The sequence below is a fragment of the Dipteris shenzhenensis genome, chromosome 20, assembly GCF_047967505.1.
Source record: "Dipteris shenzhenensis isolate YYH24624 ecotype China chromosome 20, Dip_SZ_1.0, whole genome shotgun sequence".
In the NCBI taxonomy this organism is placed as follows: Eukaryota; Viridiplantae; Streptophyta; class Polypodiopsida; order Gleicheniales; family Dipteridaceae; genus Dipteris; species Dipteris shenzhenensis.
Window position 1 is genome coordinate 14385778 of NC_141615.1, and position 11630 is coordinate 14397407.

Below are 11630 nucleotides of genomic sequence, written 5' to 3' on the forward strand. Positions count from 1 at the left end.
GAGAAGTTCACACCGAGTGGTATATCTTCACACAAAAAAAGAGGGTAGCCTAGGATTGCCCGCTTGGAGAAGGAAATGCTCATCTTCAACGGGGCGAAAAGATGCATGCTCATCTTCAACGGGGCGAAAAGATGCTCGGATGTGGCACCACAAGTGTTGGAAGTTGGACGAAGGTCAAAAATACGAATGGAAGAAGCCCAAGGGTGCAAGAGTCAAAGTACAAAGAGCCAAAGGTCCGAGACTGAAGGAAGAAAAAGCCAAACTTGGCGTTCAAATAGGGTGACGTTCTCTTTGATGTCACGAAGGAAAAAAAGTCTTTGAAAGCGTCTCACTTGTGCTTTTTGGTGGCCTTTATATCATAGCCTACTGTGTCATTTCTTTCAAACAAATCAAAGTTTCTCCATCAGCAGACATATTCCATCCACCTCCTCTCCCTTGTTTACAATCACTTCCTCTCTTCCTGATCTTTCTTCTAGCATGAACAAGCTCCAGATCTCTGTCGAATCTCTCCCTCCTTACTTCCTCTGCCCCATCTCCCTCCAGCTCATGCTTGACCCCGTTACCCTCTCCTCTGGCCAGACCTTCGACCGCTCCAGTATCGAACAGTGGCTCGACGACGGCCATCGCACTTGCCCCGTCACCAGACATCTCCTCCCCCCCGACGAAGAACCCATCCCCAACCACGTCCTGCGACGAATGATCCAACGCTGGTGTGTCGAGAACAAGTCGTTGGGTGTTGAACGAATCGCTACCCCCAAGCAGCCCGCTGGCCTCGCAGAGATCCAGCAGCTCGTTCGTGACATTAATCTGAAAAATGCCGGTTCGGACAGTTTGCAACGATTGAACAGAATAGCCAAGGATCAACCCAGGAGCCGGAAGCAATTGCTGCAAGCAGGGACGCTCTCCGTATTGGTGTCCTCCCTTCATCTATGCCTGAAATGCTCATCATCCGCCTGCTCCAGGGACGACTGTTTCACGCCAAGGATGCTCGACAGGGCGGGCGAGACGCTGAGGCTTCTGGCAGTTTTGATCCAAAGTCCTGGTAGCAGCGCGGTGTGGGAGCCTAGCGTGGATCAAATCTCGTCGCTAGTGTGGTTCGTGGCGAACGGCAAGCCGGAGGCAAGGTTGAACGCAGCGACAATACTAACGAAGACGAAGCAAGTGTTCGACGCTACGAACCGGAAGTTTGGGGAGGTGGAGGGGTTCATGGGCGGGGTGCTGGAGCTGGTGACGGATGGGCGGTATAGAAAGGAAGAGGCAGTAATGACTGGGTTGAAGCTATTGAGGCAGAGCTGCGTGAGGGCGAGGAACAAGGTGAAGGCGATAGAAGAAGGGGCAGTGGAGGCAATGCTAGGGGTGGTGGGAAGGGGGGGGGAGGATGAGGAGGAGGGAAAGGAAGCGAAGGAGGTGGCTCTTGAAGCTTTGGAGATTTTATGTGGTTGTGCAGAAGGGAGGGCAGCCATGTGGGGGGGTGAAGGAGGGGGCTTGGAGACCTTAGTGAGAACCATGGGGCGTGTCTCCCACAAGGCTACCAAGCATTCAGTTAGAGTCCTCTGGCTTGTAGTGAAATGGGCTCCTCAAGAAGCCTCCCATGCCAAAGAACAAGCCCTCCTCGCAGGTGCCTATGCCAAAATTACTGCCGTTGCCCAAAGCTCATGGGCTTCCAATTCCACCAAACGCACTGCCATCAAGTCCTTGCTTGCCTTGAGCAAGGTCTTCTCCTAATGTGACACAAACCCTTCATTCTGGTTGATTGACCTATTCATCTCTTGGTCACGTTGGCTTATTCATGCATCCATTCTCACTTGCATTGTAATTATATCATCCATCTCTTATATTGTAATTACTTTGGCCATGTCTCAAGGCGTACAATGCATCTCTCAAAACTTGAAGCATGAGTGCTTAAGGGCTTGCACCACCTCCTTCGAACTTCAATAGAAGTCACAAGCTGCGGGCTTGGATCACTTAATGTACATTGTGTTCAGCTAGTTTATTGCTCAATTGTTGTTCATGCAGTGGGATGGTATTTCAGTAATACACTTTTTAAAATCATATCACACATAGATTGGCGTGATGTACACGTTGTACTACTCTCTCTAAAATACATAGTATTATATTATGCGAGAGGTCAACCCTAAAAGTTTAGAACTCTCTGTTGGAGATGCAACTAAACGCCTCAAGAGATTAAGAGCAACCCACGGTTGAACTCGCCTCCAACTCAAAGAGTAGAAAGACATACACCATCTTTTCCCTAATTAGAAACTACCAAGTCTATTTTAATTTTTGAATTAGTCAAGTGGAAACCATAATCTAGGCTCTTAGAGTATTCCAAATGAGAGGAGTTGTTAAAAAAGCCCCACTTTGCCAGTATCAATTCGGTGTGTACATTGACATCTCAGAAAAAAAAGTTAAGTCGACCAAGTCCTCTTGCCAAATGGATCGAGTGTCATTGGGGTCAACCTACCCCAACTTTGTTTTCGTAGAAATTTGCTTTGGCACTCACACAAGTTTTGATTTCCTCATAAAACAAGAAAAAGAATGAATGACTTTCATCATTCATAAGGCTTGTCTAAAATGTAGAATTATAAAAAGGGAACTGTAGAGAACCACCTACTATTAGACAAGACCTGAATCATTCCAGTGAGATGTGAAAATTTGGAGAGTTGACATGGGTAACCATAAATGAACTTGCCTAGAATTAGTTTTCCAAGAAGAAGACTCTACAACCAATACCTCAAAAATTTTTAATAATTAAGTCCTATCCTAAAGTGGGCATGCCAAAAATCACTTTTTGGAGTGATAATGACTATCAATGTTTGAAATTCGCATGAATGCTACATGAAAAGGGAACTCGGATCTAGCTAATTCATGTCAGTTTAATATGATAATGGAATATTGCATTTATACTGAAAAGTTTTGTATCTTAAGCGCCATTACTGAAATGATATTAATGCTTCAAACATGGTGATAACATAATGATTACCTTTTCTGTCTATCTACTTGGCTCCATCATTGGAAAAGAAAATCATTTCTTCCATAATACACTAGAGAGTGGTTTCTTACTTGACAAAATTTTGCAAATTTGGCAAAATTTTCAAAGAGGTGGTATTTATTTCCAAAAAAATGAGAGAAATCATATGAATAATAGTCGTAAAAGGTATACTAAGATAGGGGACAAGGTGAATGGTCTATATTATGCGATTATGGCTAGGATAATCTTAAATAGACATTGTTAGCTAATAACGGTATCAAAGGCTGGCACTAGCGGGCAACTCCCTCATGAATATGGTTGTCAACTCCTCTCCCCCACTCACTACAAGACACAAGCCTCTTTTCGATGCTATCTACCGATGCTTCAAGGCGTAGGCACAAAGATTGTCAATACGATTGGCGAACGGGGAAGGTGTCGATGTAGACGTCAAAATAGCAGTCAGTATAGTAGTGGGTATGTATGTCAGTGTAGGGGTTGCTATATACCAACCCCTATACCTACATACATACCCACTACCATACCGACTCCTACCAACCCTTGCACCGACACTTTTATCGATGCTTTCACCAACTTTTGGCTACAATTTTCCATACCAAGGACATCATTTCCAAGGGTCCCAATATAATTTTGGACCACAAGTTTGGTCATTTGAAAGATAAAAAATATAAGAGTATGTGCACCAAAATTGAGACCAAAACACTCATATATTGATAGTGAACTTAACATACCAATTAATGTACAAAATGTCACTATAAAAATGTGAGGGCCAAATTACACATAAGAAGTCTCGTTGATGTCAAAACTATGAATCAGTAGCATTTACATCGATGGCTTCATCTTGAGCCAAGCTTGCACACCAAATATGTCTATCTCAAGATTTACATACAATTGATCACCTACATCTGTCATCATCATCCCCTATTGTATGTCTACCTAAGACATCCTCTAGTTCACCGGCCTCTAGTTCTCCCTCTTCTTCCTCAAAGTCGCGATCTCCACCTTCCTCCATTACAATGTCATTATTGTCACCTTCTTTGTGGCCCATATCATCATCTTCATCCTCTTCCCTAGATCCATCGGCATCATTATTTGGATCTTTTGCCGGCATCTCCATATCCACATTCCTATCTTCAAAAATATGTTTGCTTCGAGGAGCAACTTGGACCACGTACCACTATCTTGGATCCAAACGATCCGGATGAAAGACCACCTACATTAAAGATACAAATTAGGTGCTAGTAATTATATTCATTTTTGCTCAAGTATTTAAAAATATATATATGAACATCTACCAACCTTTGTTTGAAAACGAAGATATTAGCTTTTAATCAATTCATTAGTGTGTACCTATTCACAATGCTTTGAAGAACAAAAGTATAACTTTCATCGGTCTAGGGTCTGGTCGAGTCAATGGCAAAGAAACCAAAGCTATCTCTCTTGACTGTAGCTTTGGGACCATTGTAGATAGTTCTAAACCATTTGACGTCAAGAATGAAAATACTAAATCGTCTAAAATCAAGTTCATAGATGTCACGTATGGTCCCACAATAATCTAACTGCTAGGAGAGAAGATTGGTATCAGAAGCACTTGCTCGGCTATCTTGTACAAAGTTAGCCATGACTCCACAATCATATGTGACTCTCCTTGAATTAATGCGTTCCACACGAAAATCTCGTCCATGTGACCACGAGGTGACCACAATGCACTATACTTTTTGTACTATAAAAGAACATGATTAAAACAATGAGGATGCATTTTGTAGCAATTGCGATCATAAACACCCAAATTAAGTAGAAAGCTTAAAAACTTACATGTGGCATACATCCGACTACAAGCTCCCACTCTCGATCTGTTATGTCCTCTCCATTATCTTTGGCTTCATGAAGAGCTTCTTGCAGCGAATCATGAGACATGTGTCTTGGGAGAAGAGCAAGGTCTGGTGGATATGGCACCCTCCACCTGTGCATGACTCTAAATATCGCCCTCTCATTTATTCTTTTTTCTTTGGCCTCTTCATATCTCTCCATCCATCTTTGCATCTCGGGACTATTGAGGACACAAAACTTATTGAATTTCTCCCTTTGCTCTTTGCTCATCTTTCTTTCAACCCCTTTACTTTGGGGAACCTTTGCAATGACACGATCATCGTCCTTGATGTTCCAAGCATGTGGCATATCGAGATCCATGGATGCAAGACAATATGTGATGTATAGTAATCAATCTTGCACAAGCCATCCATCCGCCATGCTTGCTTCGGGTCTAGCTCTTTGCCTTACAAAACCCTTCAAGGTTTTCACAAATCATTCAAGGAAAAACATTCAAGGTTTTCATCCTGTTATGCTGACCTCATCAAATACGTGTACACTCAAGTGCACTCGAGTCGTCATAATGCTTGAGGGAAAGTGCTTATCGAGCAAGCAAGTGCACTGCGTTGTCATAATTCTAGAGGAAAAGTGCTTCTCAAGCAAGCACACAGCTTCAATGGATTCCACCTTAGCCCTCTCGATGCTCGATGTAGATATCTCTTTTTGTACAAGCAAGTGCACCTAAGTTGTCATAATGCTTGAGGGAAAGTGCTTCTCAAGTAAGCACACAACTTCAATGGGTCCACCTTAGCCCTCTTGATGCTCGATGTAGAGATCTCTTTTTATGAGATCCACCTACTCCACATACACTTGTAAGATTCAATATTTTATATGGGTCATCATTTAAAATTGTATGAAATATAATGAAGGTGATATAATAGTAAGCATACCTTACAATGCCACTGATCTTGTAGATAGTGGTTCTAACATCTTCTAATAAGCATCCTCTCACTGTAATTGGGAGGATAAACTACCCACGCAAGAAAGGAGTTATAACAATGTGTCACAATCATATAAGTTACACAAAAGCATCACAATCTTAGTTCTATTCTTCTTTCAAGCTAACATGTAGAATACTGATCATGGGACTTGAGGCCACTAAGCTTATTGTCCTTTGTGCTAACATGTAGAATACCTATAAGACCTTGTGCCAATCATGGGACTTGAGGCCACTAAGCTTATTGTTTTTTGTAAACACTTCCCTCAGGCAATGCATATGTCCCGTGGGTGTCCGAAAAGATGTAATATCCACCTGGACCCTTGCCTCTTCTAACTTGGAAAGGATCTATGGTGCCTTTGGGAGAACAATTCTAGGAGGATGCTCTTGGGTTCCTGAACCACCCTCTTGAGTTGTAGAATCATGCTCTTAAGTTCTACGCACATGCTCTTAGGGCCACAAGTGAGGCATCCTACCCATCTCACAAGTCTTCTCGCACTTCCCTTGTGACCAAGTGTGCCCAAATAGAATCCCCCACATTCTTGAAGATATGCATGGGATCCAAGAGGTGATTGATTTGCAATTCGCCCCAATATATAAGCTTGTGAAAGATAGACAGCCGCCGGTGGTCCATACCAGCACGAGGAGGCTCCTCACTATTAGCTCTCCAATCCCAAATCTAGTCACTTGCCTTTCTACAAACCGATGGTGGATCAAGTTGACCTTCATGTATAGGATGATCAAGTGGAAAATATTGAGCATGATCTTTATAAACCATCTTCCTCATATGTGGAGTGTTGCACATTCAAACTAGGGCCACAAATAGGACAAGCATGTTTTAAGTCCTACATATATGCATGGACACATAGGTCATTAGACATGCATAGATCACATCATAATAAAGCATAAAGGTATCAACAGGCATGCAAAAGAACATACTTGCATGCACATTCCCCAAATCCTGGATAGTCATATTTGGTCCACATCAAAATTCCCCTGATGCACATGTTTGCGGCCTGCCTTGGGGCTCTAGAAATATTAAACCCACGTATGCCCCTCCATAGGGTCTGCACCTCCTCGATCAAGGGTGCCATATACACGTCCATATTTTTGGCCTTGTACTTCCCCAGCACAAGTCACACCATCCATTGGAAGCCCAAGATGTAAATTGCATGGCTCCCTCGCAAAGTCTGCTGGCCACATGTTGTCTATGCGCTTCCAAGCAGCACAATCTGCAAGGATCCTCAAAGTGTCATCGGTGTACTAGTATGTAGCATGCCACATCATCAATTGTGCAATGGACTTATAGCTGAAAATGTTCTATATTCTAGGGATGATGGAAAAATGTCTTAGGACCTTCATTGGGACCGCCGTCTCCCCTAGCAAGTCCTGTTTATAGCGACGTGCTCCACACTCCAGGAAATTAACCAAATCGCCATACTCATGACGAAACAAAATACAATCATTAGGGCAAGCGTGGATGGTGTTATATATACTAGATTTCGTAACTATATTCTCCAAATCGGAGTACTCTATATTACTTTGTCTTGTCATTGTTTTGTCTTCGATGAAGTGCTACCCTCTCCTTTGTCATCTCTCTTCTTCTTCTTATCCTTCATCTTTTGCTCCTTACTCTAAGGAGCTTCCTTGGTCATGTGGCCTTCCTCTTGGATGTAGCTCAGCATACACTCAATAGAATCCTCTAGGATTTTGCGATTGGTCTTGTCCTGGTCAGAATAATCCTCGCCCATTGCGTGTGTGGAGAGACAAAGATGCACCTCAGGGAGTAATGGTACATCTACCTCCCCATCCTTTATATCGTAATACTGACGGTACAACTCCTCCAGCTGTTTAACATCAAAGTGCATGCGCGTGGGTGGGGTCCAGACCGTTCACGCATGGAGCCACATTTTCTGAGGGAGGCACGAAACAACCTACAGGATCTCCGCAAGCTTTGGAGAGACCACTTCAAACCAATCAGTAACATGGAGGAGACTATCAAAGACATAATGGTTTGTGTAGACATCTTCTTGGACTGTGAGAACATCGCCTCACAAAAGTTTAGTGTACCACGTGCATTCAAAAGGAGGGATTTTTAAATTCAATATTTTGGAAAAATTTAATAGAAAATCTTACAAAAACATGAGGGGTTATTTAATTCAGCTTTAGAAAAAAATCATTTAGTTCATAAGTAGAGAGGGGTGTTTTTATTGGGTGAAAATTTTTAGTTGAGGGGTTTTTTAAATACCCCTTGAACGCAGTGATACATAGGGTTTCTTAGTAGTGCATCCCCCAAGGAAGAGTATTAATATATACTACAAGTCGTGGAAGATGAGGTCCCAAGTGACCCATCTAGCCATGAGGAGGAGGACAGTACGAGTGATAGTAATGCAGAGTAGTAGACCTCCTCCTCTCTTTAGCATATGCATGAGAATGTCTCTTTTGAAGACAAATTTTGTTTAAGAATACACTTTTTGTGAGAATTTTTGTATATGAACAATATTTAGGAGATAAATTTTGTACCTAAACAATCTTTTGGACCCAAATTTTGTATATGAATACTCTTTTGGATACATATGGTAATGTATGTTATGGACATATATGATAATATACGATGAAGTCTTAAGTAAATTTTCTTTTCATAGTTTTAGTAAATTCAACTTAAGTTTTAAGTAGTAAATTGTCTTTTAAGTAAAGTGTAAGTATTTATTGAATTTTTTGCTTCTTACCCACTCTTGCATTTGTGTTTGTTTCATTGTTGTTTGTGTCTGTGTTTGTCCAATCCCATCAAATTAGACATGTCAACATGTCGCACGTTTGGAGAGCACAGACCTCGTGATCATGGGACCCCTCGTAGGAGGAGACGTTTTGGGATGTACTCTCCAGAGCACTTTGATTCCACTCAGTTAAATTTTCTCTTAGGGAGATTAAGGCTTGACCCTTGGCCTTGCCATTTGTATGTATGTTTGTATTACATTATTTTGGGCCATTTGTGCATCACATTGTTTGTGACTACCAAATTGCATGCATGTATATAAAATTTTGCCTACTCATCGCTAATTCCTAGCCCACTAATCACTAACTTCATGGCATATACAATGGCCTAGTCATCATCATCATTGTCCTCATCATAATTTCACCACCTTGTTTCTGAACATTATCATCTCAGCCTCTAGTTGCTCTACCAGCATGCAAGGCCTCTTCCAAGACTTTGTCTCCATCTTAGGGCTATTCCAAAACCATACGTGTTGGAGATTAGTATGTTTTAAAAAGTTTCAAGTTTAACTTTTCTACAATCGAGACATATTAACACTGAGACAAAAAAAAGTAAACTTACAAAGTATACAGTGAAGGCATCCTTGCTTCTTTAGCCACCCTAGGAGCATCCACATCCCATTATTGGTCTTTTACTTTTGGGCTCCTTCCTTAGCTTTCTTCCCATCATCCTAGTGGTCCTAAGCAAGCTTTCCTTCTCCATCTCTTGCTGCCCTATTTGATCTTTTTGTGGTTATAAGAACTTGAGACATCTTTGTCAATGTCTAAAGAGATTCAAACGTGTGGTTAAATGCGTGCTCATTTGGAATCAATAATTGTGATCTCAATGATTCAAAATCTAATTCTTTTTCTTTTCATGGTGGTCAAGAAATTCCTCCATTACTCTCTTGGATGCAAAGCTGTAGAGATGGTGCATTGTTACGAATGCCATCAACATGCTCAATGAATTTGTATGTTGTAGGGTCTATTATGCATGTCTAATTTCCCTTCTTAAGTTTGTTAGTTCCAACACCTATCTGATAGATATGTGCAGGTGGATAACATTAAAAAAAGACAAAGAAATTAACCATTGAAATGTCATTTAAAACTAGTACTATGGACATCTAATTACACCTAATTATGCACTTAGTAAATGAAGTGGCATATGCAAGAAATTTGCATAGGCAATATATGCTATGTTTTATGAAGATGTTGAAAGGGTATGTAAGACAAAAGGCTAGACTAGAGAAGTAGCATGGTGAAAGTATGGTTGGTGCAAGGGAAAGAAAGAGGAAAGAATGTCTCTTTGCAATAAACACCTTTTGTCTTTATGATTGTGGAGAAGGATAGTAGAACTAGTGCGAGGGATGCAAATCTCATTGCAGCCAAATTTATTATGTTGGAATCATACAAGAAATTTTGAAAGTGAATTTTAAAAATTTTAAAGTATTTATATTTGATGTGAAATGGTTCAAACTCATCTATGAAGACACTCAAGCTACAGTCAAGAAGGATCCAAGACTCAAGTGGGTTTTTTGATTTCCCAGACAAAATTTTGGAATGAAGTTACTAACACATTCATTGTACCCTTTCATTGTGGGAAAGTAAGAATTTTTCTTATATTAGTCTCTTGACTCTAGATTTCATTAAATCTTACATGAATATATCATGAATTTTTTCTCAATTATATCTTAGGTGGCTTTTAACCCGATCGAGTGGAGAGCCAATGGTGGTTTGTGATTAAGCTACACCCAAAAATAGACATTTATGTGAAGATGTGGAAGTGTAGCATGAAATTGAACCAAAATGGAGAATCAAAAAATGAACCTATTGGAAGAATTTTGGAATATGAAGATAGTTTGAGTTCCTCAGAGGGTTTCACAAAAATTAATTTAGGAGAACGCAATTTACATGATCAAGATGTGCAAGACCCCAGTCGAGAGGATGAGGATCAATTTCACAAGGGTGCAACTTGGAAGATTCTAGTGAGGCTTTGATTGATTAGAGAATAGAGGACAACATTGATAGAAATAAATTTGGTTATGAAAGCATTTGCATTTGATATCAATGTTTCATCAAGCTTCAGGGTGAAACCCCACACCTGTCCAAAATTGTCAATGGTTAGCGTCTGCAGACTATCAATGTGTTTTTCTATGCTATGTTTTTTTTTGAGACAGTTATTGATTCAAATGTTGATTCTAATTCGGACATTTTTTGGAGTTAGAGAGCTGTAATATCAACATCTTTATTACCTAATATTGATGGTCATATCAATGCTAATATTGACAAACATAACTCTCACGATAATATTGACAATATGGCCTTGTATGTAGAAAACCCAATGATAAAACGTCGATGCTGGGCATTGACACTACTGTAAATGGTAGTAGACTTTTACATGTCCATCGACAATCCTTTACAAGATCCTAAGACCATTGATAATATATTCAATGGATGCTATCATTGGTACCTTAGCTACTTAGCCACACCTTAGCCAGTAGAATGTTTGATTAGGGCTTCAAGTGTGCTTGGAAGTGAAGATGAATTTAGACATACATACATGCATACATACATGCATGCATGCATACATGCATGCATGCATGCATGCATGCATGCATGCATACATACATACATACATACATACATACATACATATATACACACATATATATATATATATATATATATAGAGAGAGAGAGAGAGAGAGAGAGAGAGAGAGAGAGAGAGAGAGATAGATACACACACACACACACACACACACACACACACACACACACACACACACACACACACACACACACACACACACACACAAACATACATGCATACATACATATATATATATATATAAGACTAGAATAACAACTAAACCATCTACTTGAGCTAATATGCTAATGTATTTGTCAAATCCACCAAACTTAAACATTCTTATTAGTACTAGGATTTAGTACTAGCAACTATACAAACAAAAACGATGATTTTTATGGCTAAATGATACCCAAGTGCAAATTGAAATCTAGCAAAGAGAAACTCACTACTGTGGTAGTAGAAGAATGAAAAAATATGCAATGTCTAAAAGG

At 40.4% G+C, this 11630-nt stretch overlaps 1 protein-coding gene across 1 annotated transcript; it reads left to right on the forward strand.

Moving 5' to 3' along the window:
• The first annotated feature begins 477 nt into the window (after positions 1-477).
• Positions 478-1725, forward strand: LOC147889321 (E3 ubiquitin-protein ligase PUB22-like). Its single transcript, XM_087392048.1, has one exon. The coding sequence runs from the start codon at positions 478-480 to the stop codon at positions 1723-1725; it is 1248 nt and encodes a 415-aa protein (XP_087248174.1).
• The last annotated feature ends 9905 nt before the right edge of the window (positions 1726-11630 follow it).

What these genes read in the sequence shown, in the direction of transcription:
- LOC147889321 (XM_087392048.1), top strand. Translation starts at nt 478, where the DNA reads ATGAACAAGCTCCAGATCTCTGTCGAATCTCTCCCTCCTTACTTCCTC.